General features: G+C 35.2%; 1 protein-coding gene across 1 annotated transcript; it reads right to left on the minus strand.

Annotated features, from left to right (window-relative positions):
• Positions 1-1,929: 1,929 nt before the first annotated feature.
• LOC110725039 (jasmonic acid-amido synthetase JAR1-like) lies at positions 1,930-12,191 on the minus strand (the record flags this gene model as incomplete). The annotated part of the gene is made up of 5 exons (XM_021904516.1): positions 1,930-2,589; positions 2,680-3,470; positions 4,282-4,383; positions 4,550-4,839; positions 12,183-12,191. Coding segments are annotated over 5 exons (1,731 nt in total), but the record flags the coding sequence as incomplete, so codon positions are not given.
• Between the last annotated feature and the right edge of the window lie 4,288 nt (positions 12,192-16,479).

The following is a 16,479-nucleotide window of genomic DNA, read 5'->3' on the forward strand; positions in this document are numbered from 1 at the left end:
AGTTATAAATGGTTAGATAAAAAAATAAATGTTCAAAAAAGGAAAGTGGGTAAACTATTAATGTTAATCATACAATTTCCTTTGAAGAACTATTATGATTACTACTTTCATACTTTGTATGGTTGAAATTAGGCAGTAGTATAAATGTAAAATTAAAAAAACATGTCTACTAAAAAAAAGATGAATTTAAGTATATGACCAAAAAAAACATGGTTCATGACCAATATTTTCTACTCTCTATAAACTAATTAGTACGGAGTAATTGAAAAAATAAAAACAGAACATATATATAATATATTACTCTTGAACCATATGATAAAATAATTTTTTATTTTTATTTTAGATGTATGATAAAACATAAAAAAAAAAAAAAAAAAAAAAAAAAAAACATAAATTTTTCATTAGAGTCAAATCCAAGAAACATTACATAAAACACTTAAATCCAGGAATTTTAAACTTGTTGAACTTGATCTTCATAATTCTTTCTCCTCTTAAAACCCTCCACAAAGAGCAACTCTTCCTATGCATCCACTTAACCTACCAAACACCCCTTTTTCTCCTTTTGTTTTCGGAGTACAACTCAGTGATACAACTGTACTAACCACACCCTTAGAAGTAGAAGGTGGTGCATGAATATGATTCTCATGATGCAACTTGAGCCGCCTTTTCGAGCCGCCGAGGGACGACGGGAGAAACATCAGTTGCCGTTCGATCAGTTGGGTGACTGAAGCTAGTTCATAGGAGTCATACAAAGGACTCCCACAATCCCATATTTTCATCTTTTCTTTCTCTACTAACATCTCATTATTATCAACATGTACCTTAATTTTTGACATTTTTTTGGCCCATAAATTTTTGGATGTATTTTTTTCTGAGATTCTGATGATTTTTTTTTAGGTACATTTATTCATGAATCATGATGAAGAAAAAAGATCAAAATTAGGGGACACCAAGACATGGTTTTTGTCTTGTATGTCCCATTTGTAAGAGAGATTCTCACGTAAATTTTTTTCTTAATTTATAGACTAATGTTTTTCCTAAGTAGGAAAAAACTTTATCTTGGATGATTTCATTAAAGAAAAATAAAAGGGAAATTTTGTTTATTTTTGATATGATATTACTATATCACCCTTGATGTTGAGATGATTGTATAGTGTTTCATTCAAGAGGGTATTGTTGTCTTTTTTATGCATCATGTGATGATGTCTTTGTTCAATGTGCAAAGATGCTACTTAATGAGAGTATCAATTATTGGTTGGAAAGAAAATGACAAATCACATCTTATTAAGAAGTAAATATTCAATTATTTGGACCTTAATATAAATTATTAAATGTAGTGCATCTCCTTTAGGTAGATTAAATCATATGTGGAGCAACTTCATATGCTCATCTAAGGCTTATACTAGCATCCAAGAGAGAGTGAGGGATAACTCAAGTGATTAAGCTTTCCCCTCCTCTTTCCCCCGGTTCCAGGTAATCCTGGGATCGATTCTCATCACTCGCCCTTGTGGATCTCTTAACACCCAAAAAATAATAGCATCCAAGAGTGGTTTGATTCATTTAGCAACGTAAAAGTCCTTGGTCGATCTTACTTAATACTATAGAATTCGTGAATAATGCAAATTTCAAATTGTTGCAATAATTAAAGTAACAAAAGACGTATTATAAAGTATTGATTTATTTATTTATTTATTTATTTTTTGAAGGAAAAGTATTGATTACCATTATTAAAACATTAACTATATATTGATGCATTTGTAAACTAAGGCTTCTCCACTCAAACTTAAATTGTTTTGATTTTTAATTGATATTTACACATGAGAAAAAACACTTGAAAATCAATAGAAGCTAGATTTTAATAATTTTTTTTTTGACAAATAGATTTTAATAATTGCAACTGAAATCACACGTTAAAATGGGGCTAAAGAAAGAGCATATGAAAGACAAATAATAAAGCTTTAGTTCTGTCATTGAGAAAAACATTAAGGTTCCCTAGCTAGAAATTAAACATAAACTTAATATGGATGTTGAAGCACATTACTCTAATTTGCTAATATGCAGTGCTAAAGTAACTTTTAGCAACATTATCACACACAATTTGCAAGATTGCCTTATTGTTATCAGAAACAAATCTTGGTGGCTTAAACTGGTTAACAGCAGTTCCCATGCTCAAGCAATGCAGCAACACCTTATTGAAGGTCCCCTTCCTTAGAATCCAAAGCTCGAGCGGTCCAATCGATCCCACCTTGCGCGAAGTAACATACCCTGCATCAGCAAAAGATTTGTCCAAGCAGTTGCAACACTCCTTCAACACATTTTCATCAGCCTCACCACTTAACTCCCAGAATATGACATAGTGGCCTACTTCTTTGGTTACATCTACATGGCTTGTGAAATCAATCAGGTCAATCTTTTCTGCAGCCAATAACTTGCTTTCTTCTTCTACAGCAAGTTGTAGATCACTCTCAGTGTTCTTGTCAATGTTGATGCTCAGCATTAGGTTCTGACGACATATGAATTTCAGCTCTGGAGTCGAGTTGTGGAACCCCATTACCTTCACAACATCTCCTAGCCTGTAACGATATAAACCTGCAACTATAGTATGGCATGGTATATTATTCAAGAAATATATAATACAGTATATTATGAATTGATGTAGCCGAACTTCTATAATCGTACCTGCAAAATTGGTGAGGATGATTTCATATTCTTCACCAAGTTTAACCTCAGCAAGTCCTATTGGTTTTGGTTCAACTCCTTCATTCCTAGTCTCGTTCAAAGGAATGAACTCGAAGTATCCAATGTTCGGAAGAACAGCAAAGGTGGCCTCTTCAGGAGGTGATCTTGGGTTGACATTTGCTGCAATCCAGCCTTCCGAAGCCCCATAATCAGCACAAACCAGAGGCAAGCACCCGGCATACCGCCTTAATTGTTTAACATAAGGCTCCATAGACCCTGTCATTATCCCCAAAACATACTTAGCATTTGGGAAAAGCTCTGGTATAAGACCATACCAATTGGTTAAACCCGAGCATCTGTCGTAGATCATGTCAGCCAACTCAGGATTAGGCTTCAGAATTATGGACATAGCAGCACGAGTATTTGGGTCAGTGACTCTCTCGTTCAAGATTCCAAATCGGATATCACAACAAAGATCTTCCCAAACTTGTTGGAATGTTTGAAATGCTTGAACGATGCTATGAGCAAATGAAGAAGAAATTATTTGGACCTCGTCGTAGTGCAATAAGCCACACAGGAGATGGCAGTATAATGATTCATGAAAATCAGACCCGAAAATGACTTCATCAGGGCTGCAACTTTGGGATCGTATACACTTGGTTAACTCTTTATATTTTGGGTGACGGAAAACATGTGTGGTTGCAGTTCCAGCAATAAGGCCTCCTTCAGTTATGAACGGTTTGCTACTGTAAACAAATGCCAATGTTTTTCCATTTGCTAAGGGAAACTCTCTACAAGCGACACATACATAAATGTGCAACATCAATTGAGTCAGTAATTGTAGAATTATGAATTGTGAATAAACTTTGGCTTAATTTCCTTTCCTAACTTAAACTCTAGGAAAACCAAGATAAAAGATAAATCCTAATATTATCCAAATATTCCCTAAATATATCTTAATAGTAATTAATTATTTCCTCCGCTCTTTTTTACTCGACTTATTTCTTTTATCACGTTTGTCCATGCTATTTCTTTTATCACGTTTGTCAATGTAAAATGATAGATATTATAGTTATGAGAATATTTGTCGCAAATTAGGATAATATTTGTATATATTTTGTATCCTTATCGTATTAGGATTACGAGTCTTGTAAAACCCTATATATATTGATTAATGGTACACACTCTACATTACAACCAATAACTTTAATTCTCCATAACTAAAAATTATAAAAGTTATATATGATGATAGTACTTGTTGAGACGAATTTAAAAAGATCTCACATAAATATATTTTTCCTTATATATTATTCACAAAAAAAACGTTCAAATGAGAGGTGGTGAAAAGTGTAAAAGTCAAAATGGGTCAAGTAAAAAATAACAGAGAAAGTATGTCCTAACGCTCCGATTTTAACCATGTCGCGTACTTGACACTCCAAGGTAGTTATAAACAATTACTTGTGGTAGTCATTTTAAGGATGACTATTGTAGAATTTTGTTAAGGGATCAACTCAACCTAAAGCTTAAACCGATAGTTGAGGTCCAGGAGTATGTTTTATACTCTATCAAATTTTTACTTAATCAAAGGTCATAAATATTTACCTGTTTTGGTATGCAAAAGAAGTATACCACATTTGCATGGTGGTATCAAAGACTTTATCATTGAAAGGTAAAAACTTGCGCTTCCCTTGAGTCGTTCCAGAGCTATATATGAAAATAAACCAACCAAACATTATACAAACCACAAATCAATTAAGAAATAATTCAATGATATCCTTTCGATTATAATTGGACATTCGAGTTACTAGTTAGAAAAGATCCCGACCTTAAACAAAATAACATAACAAGAAAAAATGAAAAATCAACGTACCTCAAAGAAAAGGATGGGAAAGGTTTGCCAGTAATAATAGGAGAAGAATCTCCATTCATAATTCTTTGAATAAAAGGTTCTAAAACCTCGTGAGTTATAAGAGGAACACATTGCTTGAAACTCTCTACGTCGGTCCTTCCATTAAGGCCTAAGTTTAGCAAGTACTCGGCCGAGGCGTTATCTTCTAGTATCTTCCTTAGCGTTTCTTCCTGTACTTTTCCTGCATTCCTGCTTGTTTCTTCAAACTCCTTGATCACATTCTCTGGGTCAAATTCTTCCTTTGTTTCGTCCTATAAATATTATTCAAAAGAAGATGAGTAGGATAAAAGTTGGAGGCCAATACAAATGAAGTATTTGTATATTGTATACTATTTAGAGTATTTCCATTTACTGAAGTATTGTATTTAAAATACGGAGTAATAGTTATTTTTGGAAAGTGATGCATTAAAAACATCGGGAATAGTATAAGTATTTTAATAAATTCTTAGAAAATCGATCATTAATTAGAATCTTTGTTCATGCCATCAAAAATTTAGATGTTTGTACATTACTTATTACTCCATTCGTTTCGTATTAATTGCAATAGTAGGTTGTTTACAAAATTTAAGAAAATTTATGGGATGGGGTCAAAAAGAGGATTTTTTATAATACACCGTATAAAGTATTGTTAATAAGAGAGAGAAATAATAATAAAAAAAGTAGTGTAAGTGGGTTAATAGAAAAGAGAAATAATAAAATATTTGTGAAAGTGGGGTTAGTGGGAGAGAGAAATTATAAAATAATGGTGGGTCCTTTCCAAATATAAAAGTGTTGCAATTAATATGAAACGGATGTAAAAGGAAAGTGTGGCGATTAATATGAAACAAAGGGAGTAAATATTAACCTCTGTTTAAGTTTTAGGCAGCACTTTCAAGAATTTTTAATTACTCCCTCCATCCCTTAATAATAGTTCCTTTTGGTGAAATTTCACGGAAATTAATTAAAAAGTAGTAAAAGTACATTGAAAAGGTAAATTTACATGGGGTATGCAAAAAAGTAGAGAGAGAAAGTAATAAAAGTATATGGAAATGCAAAATTTAGGGGAAGCTAAATTTACACAAAAATTGTTGAGAATTGGAGGAAATTTTGGTAAAAAAATTAATATTAATGGTTTTTGGGAAAAGCAAATGGGGTGAACATTTTCGGACTAAAATTTAGCCAAAAAAAATTATCATTAAAGAGATGTTAAGGGTACACTTAGTGTAAAAAAAAATCTTGTAAACCAAGCTCCCCATTGGTTGAAAAAGAATCTTATTTTAAAATGGGTCATCCTTCTTTTCCTTTTTCTCTTATCTTGGCTGAGTTGGCAACATTTCATTGGTAATGTACAAGGGAATCTTGTATTCCCTGTCATTAAGGGACGGAGGGAGTAGTCGGTTTCCAATAATGTGATTTCAACTAACTTATAGGAACATGTATATTTTGGGTAAAAAAAATAAAATAATAATAAAAAAAAAAGACTTTAAAAGAAATTGTAATAGATCATGCAAGCCCTAATTAGCATCAATTAAAAACAAAAAACAAATCATGCAATGTAGTAAACTTTTAGTTTAGTCAACTTATTTTCATAGTCAATATGACACTTTCGTTTAGTTTACAAACTTACAACAAATATGAGGTCCATTTTAATGAAATGTTGTTTACTTTTCCCAACGGTTTCTAGTCGTCATTAATAGACCCATTTCTTGTTGTGTGCATATTTGAATGACGAATAAAAAGGATTAAGAAGGATTTTATACGTATATTTCTTTTTGATTTAATGATATATATCGAAATAAATGTTCAACCTTTGAACTGAAAATTTTGGATAGAATTAAATTACACAATTGGAATAAAAAATCCTCGTATGTTATATTCCTAAATCCTAATAAACATGTGAGGATGGTTAAGACAATGTAAATACTTATTTTAAATGAGCAACAAAATAATCATATACTACTATCAATTGTCTTGATAAGCAAAATTGTCTTGATAGTTAGACATGATTAAATCATAAAGTAGATATTGCCTCCAAAGATTAAATATAATGGTTTTCTTAATTGTGCATAGCTTACGAAATGCTCGAATTAGTAGAGGACTTTTAAGAGAATAGAGAATAGAAGAGGAACAATTTTATGTATATTTTATACCCTAAAAAAATTCATTTATAAGCATAAGAAAACAGGGAAGTTGAACGCTGAGGGGTTAAAAATCGTGCAACAGTTACAAACTATCAATGAAGAAAACGTGAATTGAAAAGGGGCGGAAAGCATGCAATTTTTCAAGTTATCACTGAAAATAATATGAATTGAAGTTACAAAATTGAAAATGAATGTGAATTGAAGCAAGGGTGAAGCTCGTTTAATTTTATGGTTCGAAAACTATCAATGAATAATAATATATATAATTTGAAGAGGGGGAAGGGGGTGGAGTGGAGATACCCATTTAAAGACGAATACTGAAAAATAATGTGAATTGAAACATGAATGAAACTCGTTTAATGGTTAGAAAACTATCATATGAAAAATCATGTGACCAAGAAAGGGGAAAACTCATTTAATGGTCCTTAAACTTTATAATAATGTAAATTAAAGCAGGTAAACCTCATTTAATGGTTAGGAAATTATCATATGAAAAATCATGTGATGAAAAGAGGGAAAAACTCATTTAATGATCCTAAAATTTTATAATAATGTGAATTGAAGTAGGATGAAACTCGTTTAATAGTTAAAAAAAACTATCAGTGAAAAATAATATGATTTGATCTTTTTTTTTTTTTTTTTTTTTTGACAATAGCAAAGGCAAAAAAAACAACAGAAACTACAAATAATTAGAAAGGGTAAGACGACATTTCCTAGCAATGTCGTTTGCCCTTCGTACCTGGTCTCTTCGAACTTTTAGAATTGCACATCTTTGGAACGAAGCGTCCACTTTCCTGATTTCCTTTAACATCCAAGTAATAGAGACATACTTACCAAGGTCATCTTGAAGGTTGGTAATGAGGGAAATGGAATCCAAGAGGAGGAGGAGGTCAGATCCCTATCAGCCCTTTCGTTCGGGCCCATTTCACAGCCTCAAGGCAAGCCCAAGCCTCGTGAACGCCGTCCGTAGTGTTTTCTTGACCATTCCTCATGAACGCCCATCCAATCCCGGCCCTTGATGTCGTCTTATCCCATGAACCATCAGCTTGCACCATGAAGCTATCAAGACAATCCCTTTCTCTACCTAGATGCACGTAGTTAAATCTTGGAGGGATGGTCGGGCCATCCCTGATTGCAGTCGTGCTATCAGTAAAAGTACTGCTATCCTGTGTGAATACCTCATGCTCGTGCATATTAAACATCGCATTTTTAATCTCCATACCTGTGAAAGGTCGGTCTAGCCCTACCCGGTCCTCTATTGAGATATGAGGAACATCCAGTTGCCGCAGTAAGAGATCAATATCCTCTCCATGTTTTTCATCCATTACCGGGTTATAAATCCTCTTAATAAATGTGATTTGATCAAGGGGAGAAAAAATGTGAATTGTTTACAAAACTAGTTCAGTAATTACAACATAATTGTAAGCCCAAAACTACTTGAATTGAGTTAGTAAGTACAATCAAAAAATGCTACGTAAAAACTAGTGCAATAATAAATTAATAATAAACATGATTGCAAGCCCAAAACTACTTGTACAATAATTGGGTAATGCTTATAAGCATTTAATATACTTTCTTTTTAAGTATTTAGTTGGGAATTTATCGATAATTTACGAGTAAATCGGTGTAATAACCCTTCAAAAAAATTAAAATAAAAAATCGGTGTAATAAATGTTTATTTATTGTCTTTTCTTTTCACTTTTAGCTTCTTATATGCAACCCTTAGAGTTGTATATATCTTTTTCCATAAAAATAAAGCGAAGGGAATTCTATTTCACAAAAGAAAAATATTTAATTTAATTTTCATAAATTTAAAATCATTGACCAAGTTGTAAAAGAAAGTTTAGTGACGTGTAAGACATTTGTACATGGCTTGTTGAATGACAAACTCTCTTTCTTGTTATTCCTCTCCTTATTATTCTGTTCTATTGCCACTTCCAGTAGATATATTCAAACTCATGATTCTATAACGCATTAATACGCATTAATACGGATATAAAGATATCTCATCTAAAATCTTTTTGATTTAAGGACTAGTACAGAGTATAAATAAATTCAAAGTGAGTCATACCTAGAGACCAAATAAAATCAATTGAATTAACATAATTACAGTTAATCTTTGCTAATGTGCTATACTACTATCGATGGGTCTAGCTAGACAAGTATAAATGAGAATTTGATCTCATGTCATTAGAAGCTTTCAAACTCTAAGACTCTTTTTACAAGTACTCACTAAATTAATAACCAAGCAAGGCTATACTACTTGGTCAGGATTGTACTTGGGGCAAGGATCATTTATCTCTACCGTGAGGGTTGAGGTTCACTAATGATCATTTTTTGATATATACCAAGTAATATATATGGTTCTTTAAGGAGAGTATTTGACTAGTATTTACACTCTAACAATCATATGCACCACTACAAACTATTTGAAAAACCTTTCTACCATTCTCAAATTATACTGGAATATAATAAAAGATACCAAGTATTTTATGTTCCTCAAGAGGTACACTTGGGACAATATAAAAAAAACTTTGAATAAAGCAAATAAAAGATCATACCTTATAAGCAAAATTGCTCTGATAGTTTGACATGATGCAATAAAAAAGCAGAGAGTGTGTCCAAAGACTTGAACACAGTACAACGATGTTTTGAAATTGCACTCTCAAGGTAAAAAGCGACCGAGACTAATAATTTAAGCAAGAAATATTAAGAGAGAAGAGAATAGGAGGAATAGTTTTTTGTATTTTTCCACACTCTAATTAACAATGTATTTATATGCATCCAAGGGATTAAGTTTTTGTTGATCGTCAATTATTAATTTGTTGTAAAGGATAAATTCAAATTAATCAAAGAACATAAGACCTAAAAAAGAAGGGATATTATATTGTTTTTTTATACCTCGATTTCTATTATGGCCTTCACAAGAGAGTTTTTTTAAACATATTTTAATTATAAAGGAGAGGTGGATGGGATTTGAACTCGTGACATTATTGTCTAATATTATACCCGGAAGTATTAAATATGAGCCTAGTAGGCCACCTCATCATCAACAGTGATAATAATCCAATTTACTACTTTAACATAATTTACATTACCAAAAACTTTCTCAATAATTTATATTACCAAAAATATTCCCAATAATTTACATTACCAATAAAATTCCCACTAATTTACATTAATAAAGAGAGTTCACTTTAATAGAGAGTCCACCTCATTAGTAAACCTACATTAAATGTCATTAAATATCATCCAATTGAATCAATGAGTGAATCAATGAGTGAAAACAAAAATAATGAAAACAAAAATCAATGAGTGAATAATGTCATTCATATATCTTAATTAGTTGGTAAAATATTGAGAATATACTTAATTATCTGAAGAATGTGTGAATAATGGAAAATTTAAATCAATGGTGGATCCAATACCTAACCATGAAAGTTTAATCACATTGAGAAAGATTTTTTTTTCCCAGATGTTGAATTGATGATGTAGAACACTTCTAAAATTGAAGACTTGTCAAGTTCAATTATAATTTTTGTAACTTTTTTAACATGTGCACAACCAGATTATCACCAATTCTTATATGTAGCTAGTCACATGGTGTGACCAGTTCACATATAAAGTAATTAATTGAGTAATATGGGTTACTGCGATGAGTAAATAGATTTACCTCGACGATGTAGGGTTACTTCAATGGGAAATAGGGTTACTTCCGTAAATAAGTAGAGCTATCTTTTGGATTATGATATTTGATTTCATTATCATACGAAGTACTCCGAATATGTTTTGTGACTCTAAATCCATAATAAAAAAAAATTTTGGATCCGAAACTGATTTAAAATTTTGCTTCTAAATTAATATAAACTAGATTTAAACCCGTGCGATGCACGAGTTTTATTCATATAGTTAAATTTAACATTTAATATTTAATCGAAATAACAAAATATTAATCCATAATATTACTATTTTTTTTAATCTTATACAATTGAGGGTCACACATATACAAACAAATTTTAAATCTTCCAAGCTTCCATCATCCTTTGTAAATCAATTGTTGATCGTGCCAGTTGATAAGTTGCGTAATTAAACCCACCCCCTTGAATTGCAAAATTAACACTTGTGAGTTATAATTGACTTCATAATTATGATAACTGTTCATCACATTCAAGAATTTCATGGGTTCAAATTCAACAATATGTTTCTTTGCCTGCAAAAGTTTTACGTTTATTTGTGTGGAACATTAGATGAGCTTATATAGGATTGAAAAAATACTGGATTTAAAGTGGTGATAAAGTTTACTTCCTCCGTTCTAATAATATTACAACAACTGGACTTTTACAATATTCATCACATTTGTTTGACAACATATTATGATTTATACGTTAAGTAAAATATAGTCATGTGAGGTCTTGTTAGATTCATCTTGTAAAATACTTTCACAATATTAACTTTTGATCATTTTTACTCTTATAATTATAGATATTTAGCATATAAAATGTGCTATGGGATGCGTAATTTCATCCTTGTTGCATTATTTGTGAAATAGAGAAAGTATTAGATGTGATAAATTTTATTAACGTAAAACTTAATCTTTTAGCTGAATAAATGATAAATGATGAACATTTTTTAAGCTGGAAAAAGAGAAAGGATATATTTTTAGCTTCAATGTTTTTTTTCTTATTTTTTGTATTTACTGATATTTTTTATAATTGAACGTGATTTCCTATTTTTTTATTAGTATTTTTTACAATTTTTTTTTATTATTATAATCACTTCTCATATTTCTTTTTTTTTTTTTTTTTTTTTTTTACAAAAAATCAATTGAACGTGAATTTCATTTTTTAAGTATAATATTTTTTTGTATATATACGACATAAAATAAATTGTTTCTTTTCTCTAGATAAAATTTTCAATTTTAAAAGATAATATTTTATTTTTATAATGAATTTAAACCTCTAATTTTAATCCTACGTGGCATAATCCTATACGTAACGCTCTAAAAATACTAATCCTGCATGCATGGCGCTCTAATATTTTTTAGAAAATTATAATTCTACGTGGCTCTCTAAAAACTAGGGAAAAAAACTTCCTTTTATATATACCAGTTTTGTGCCCCAGGCGATGCCTGGATTGTTAATAAAATTTTAAGATAAGTTTTTGGCTTGAACTTTAATTCGGTCATATAATCCCTTTTTATAATGTTATATAATTAGACATACGATATCGTATAGCTTATATTTATATAATAGTATACTTTTTTTAGTTTTATTTGTATTAGATATCTATGTTGTTATTAACTTGAAAGTTTTTTTTGGTGTTTAAGAGAGCCACAATGGACGGGGGTGAGAATCGATCCCAGGATATCCTGAAACCGAGAGGAAAGCTCTAACAACTTGAGCTATCCCTCACTCTCAACTTGAAAGTTTTTTTTATTAAACTTCAATTTTATATTTTTATTTTTTTTACTAAACTAAAAGTATTTTTAACAAACTAAAATTATTTTTTTTTGTTAAAACTTATTTTTATTAATTTTCTATTATTTTTTTTATAAAAATAAAATATATTATAAATGGATCTTATTTTAAAATAAATTTAAAACGAATTTTTATGATGGAAATAGAACCAAGTTATAGGATATTTATTATAAGTTATGATAATTTTGAATACTTGAAATATTAGAAATATATTGATTATAAAACTCTATATAACATTTTTATCTTAAAAAATCTATTGAAAAGTCGCTTACTTAGCATCATACATGTCACAATAATACCTATTTGTCGCCTACATGGCTCGACATTTGGCGAAAAACTGAAATGCCAAGTGTCGTTGTCTCGTGACTTGGCTGCGAGACCGACTTTATTTATTAGTGACTAGTTTTGTGCCCGGGCAATGTCTAGATAGTTGATAAAATTTTAAGATAACATTTTTACTTAAATGTTAAATATGGTCAAATAATTCATTATGATAATGTAGGATATTTAGGCATACGATATCATATCGAGTGTGTTTCGGGGTTTTCTGATGTCCTGCGGGAGAGTTACAACACCGAGACTGGAACCGGCCGCCTGTACCTGCAAAATAACGGAGACTCCTGAGAGCTCCGCCTCCAACGGTCAAGTTAGTACCTGATTAAGGAGTAATTAATACAGAAATTAAAGTGGTTTAGTCTCTCTAGGTGAGAGTGTTTAATGTATAATCCGTGTGTTATTCGAGTTCTCTCTCTCTTAATGAGGATTAAGAGGAGTATTTATAGTCTTGAGAAGCGTGCCACTCTCTAGGTTTAGGGTAAACCTAGGGCTGACCGGGCCTCTAAACAGGATTGGGCCTTGGTGGCCGGTTTTCCCATTTGGCATGGGTGGACACGTGGCGTGTCTCAATTGGTCCGCAGAGGACGAATCTGTAATTGACACGTGGCAGGCTCCTATTGGCCTACGTGAAAGACACGTGGCGGAACCTGGTTGGTCCACTTGTCAGACGGTGATTGGTGGATAAAAATCCCCTAATCATTTGCCCCTCACAGGTGGCACGTGACTGGTCACGTGTCGCCTGTGACAGGTGTCGCATGGTGACAGGCGACGGCCTGCTGCAGGTGTCACCTTGCAAATGGCCGAGAGATTTTCCCGCCCAAATTTTGAATTTGGAAGCGACCCTTCGCCTTCTCACTTTGCCTATATAAGGAAGTGCTGACTTCGGTCATTTTTCACATTTGAGAACTTCGCGAGAGAACATTCGGACCCCTGAACTTGCTCTGACACTTTTGTTGCCTACCGCCTGCTCTGACAAGCCGTTTGCAAGGGATTTCAGAATTTCATCAGTCGTCACTCGTTCAGGTAACCGTCGGTTCTCTTATTCTTAATTTTTTTCTTATTATTATTTTTTTTTTTTTTTGAAATGGCACCATGGAAGCACACGACACGACCTAAGTTAGTGATCAGCCGGTCGCCGGGGACGGCTGAATCTAGGACTAGGAGTGCCGCCTGCCCTTTTCTGGACCCATCTTTGCCCTTTATACAAAGTCCGACTGTATCTGTGTCTATGCAGAACGTGATGGCCAGAACAAAGAAGACTGCTAGGATCTCAAACTCGGACGGCTCCTCCCAAAGGGTGCCCATTAGTGAAACATCTGACCAAGCGCCAGATGTAGAAAGGAAACAAGGCGGCTGCCAAGCCGACAGTTCTGAGGGAGGGGGCAAGGTGGTCCCTTCCCATTTTACCGTTGATATTTCCAACTTTTCTCCTGCTCCTTCTGAGGGAGAGGAGGCGGGCCCCTCTAGGAGAGGGGAGGAGTCGTCCTCTTCGGACTCGTCAGAGGACGAGTCCGAGTCCAGCTCTTCTGGCCACGCTTCTCCAGGCTCAGAAGAAAGAAACAGCCGCCTACAAGAGGCGAGGCTTTCTCATGCAGTTGAGAAGGGGAGCCATTGGGCGGAGCCGTCCGCCTCTTACAGAGAGGAAAACACCCCCTACTACTGCACGGTACCCCGGGGCCGGATCGCGGCCATGAAAGACAAAGTGGAGAGCTTTATAGCTAACCACAGAATGGGCCCCGGATTTTTACTGTTCGTGCCGGATCCAGAAGACACTGTCGTCTGGCCGGCTGGTACCAGCTATGATAGCGGCTGCTTTGGCTGCTATGAGGCGGCCATCAAAGCTGGACTGCGCTTCCCATTACATCCGGCTGTTCAGCGGATTTTAGATGGGTATGATTTGGGGTTATGGCAGTTAGCCCCCAACTCTTGGGTAAACGTACTCGGCTATGTGGCCGGGTGCGAAATGTACGGGGTGGAGCCAAGCTTCGAGGCTTTCGCCCACATGAACTATCTCAGCCGGACCCCTAAGTTGGGCGGTACCGGCTGGTATCAATTAACAAGCCACAGGGGCTACCTCATGACGAGAGGTAAGGCGAACAAATGGAAGGATTGGCGGAACACCTTCCTTATCATCGAGGGTTCAGACATGGAGCTGAACAAACGCTTTAACAAGTGGAATAGGGATCCGCCTCTTCTCGCAGGCGGCCGCAGCATGCCGCCTGTTCCCCCAAAGGCTAAAAAAGAGATCCTAGACAAAGGACTCTTCAAAGTAGAGACTAGGGTGAACTCTACTTCAGGGGTACGAGAGCAAGTACCCCTGAACTGCGTCCCGAGCTTTAAGTGGCTCTATGACGAGTACTTTTTGGCCGCCTGTGGCCTCAGCAGTCGGTGCTCTAGAGGTAGCCGGCCTGACAAATACTCTGTTTTTCACGCCTTGTTTACTTGAGATTTTTACTAACTTTGCTGTTTATTTTTTGCAGCTGACGCCATGAGTAAAATAACAGCATCCAAGACTGCGGCGGCCATGTTGCGGGCCTCTCTCATGCAACAGTCTTGTACCGACTCCCCCAACAAGGGGGCACCCTTGGTAGGCCTCGAAACTCTTCCTCTTTTAGGAGTTGGCTTATGCATATACTAACTTTTTTTTTTTTTTTTTTCAGTCGGGCACTCCAAGAGCTTCTTCCTCGCAACAGCCGGACCCCAAGGCCCGGAGGACGACTGTTGCAAGCTCTCCTGGGTCTTCCAGGAAAACAGTGGCGGCTGAAAAGCAGCCGGCCACTTCTTCTAAAACTTCGGCGGGGCCGCCTAGAAGTATGGACAATTACTTGAAAAAACTCACTCTCTTTCTTCTTGACTGGGTCTAACTTGCTTTTTTACGCTTGATGCAGCCGGCCCTCAGGAACCTGACTTGGTAGAGGTAGCCAAGTCCATGATCAAAGCAGTTCCTCCATCTGAAAGGGAGGCGGTCAGGGGTGTCGGCACCCTTGACCTTGATGGGATTGCAGGGGTCCTTGCTGAGGTATACTTAGCCTTTTTTGTATTTGAGTTCCAGGACGCCTGTTATCTTGTTTGGAAACTAACGTCTGTTCCCTTTTTACTTAGGCCCTGCTCCGAGTGAACGGCCTTCGCAAGCCGCTTGATCGGAAAAACAAAGAGGTAAAGGCTGCAAAAGCTATGGCCGCCTCTAACTGTGATAAGGCAATGATTCAAATTGCCCAAAATGAAGTTCTGACAATTGATATTCTTTATTATCAGGCGCAGGCTGCCGCCGCTATCCGGGCTCAGTTAGAGGCGGCCCAGAAGAGGAACAGCGAGCTGGAGGCGACCGTCTCCAACCTCAAGGCCGAGCTTAAACCTCTCCGCCAAAAGATACTCTCCTACGATACCATGGAAAAATCCTTGGCTAACGTAAAAGAACGCCTGGTGACCCAGGAGAAGAGTCTAACCAAAGAGCTCTCGGAGAAGGCTGATCAAGAGAAGAGAGAGCTCTCGGAGAAGGCTGAGCAAGAGAAGAGAGAGCTCGTCCGAGAGATGATTGAAGACTCTTCCCAGATCCAGCGCATGACCTGGAGCCGCCTCTTCCCCAGTGCCGACTTTGCCTCGTGGGAAAAAACGTACCGCCAGTGTTCTGAAATATATAATCAAGAGATCCTGGCGGCTGCTGAGGACGAGGCGTTGGAGGAAGCCTTGGTTGAGGATGAGCCGGTTGTGGCGCTTGTGCCACTTGGGGGCAAGGCATCGAAAAAGGATGCAGCTGAAGCCGAGTCCAGCAAGAAGAGTGCTGACCAGGCGGCAACTGCTAATACTGAACTGTCCCCTTCTTAAGCTTAAAGTATTTTTTCCACGGCCTGCGTGCCGTTTGCTTTGTATTTACCCGGCCAGGGGGCCGGGGTTCTGAATATTTTTATCTTCATTAATGAAATCATTTTTTGCTTGAAATTTGTCTAAGTGTTGAATA

The sequence above is a fragment of the Chenopodium quinoa genome, unplaced genomic scaffold (assembly GCF_001683475.1).
Source record: "Chenopodium quinoa cultivar QQ74 unplaced genomic scaffold, ASM168347v1, whole genome shotgun sequence".
Classification (NCBI taxonomy): Eukaryota; Viridiplantae; Streptophyta; class Magnoliopsida; order Caryophyllales; family Amaranthaceae; genus Chenopodium; species Chenopodium quinoa.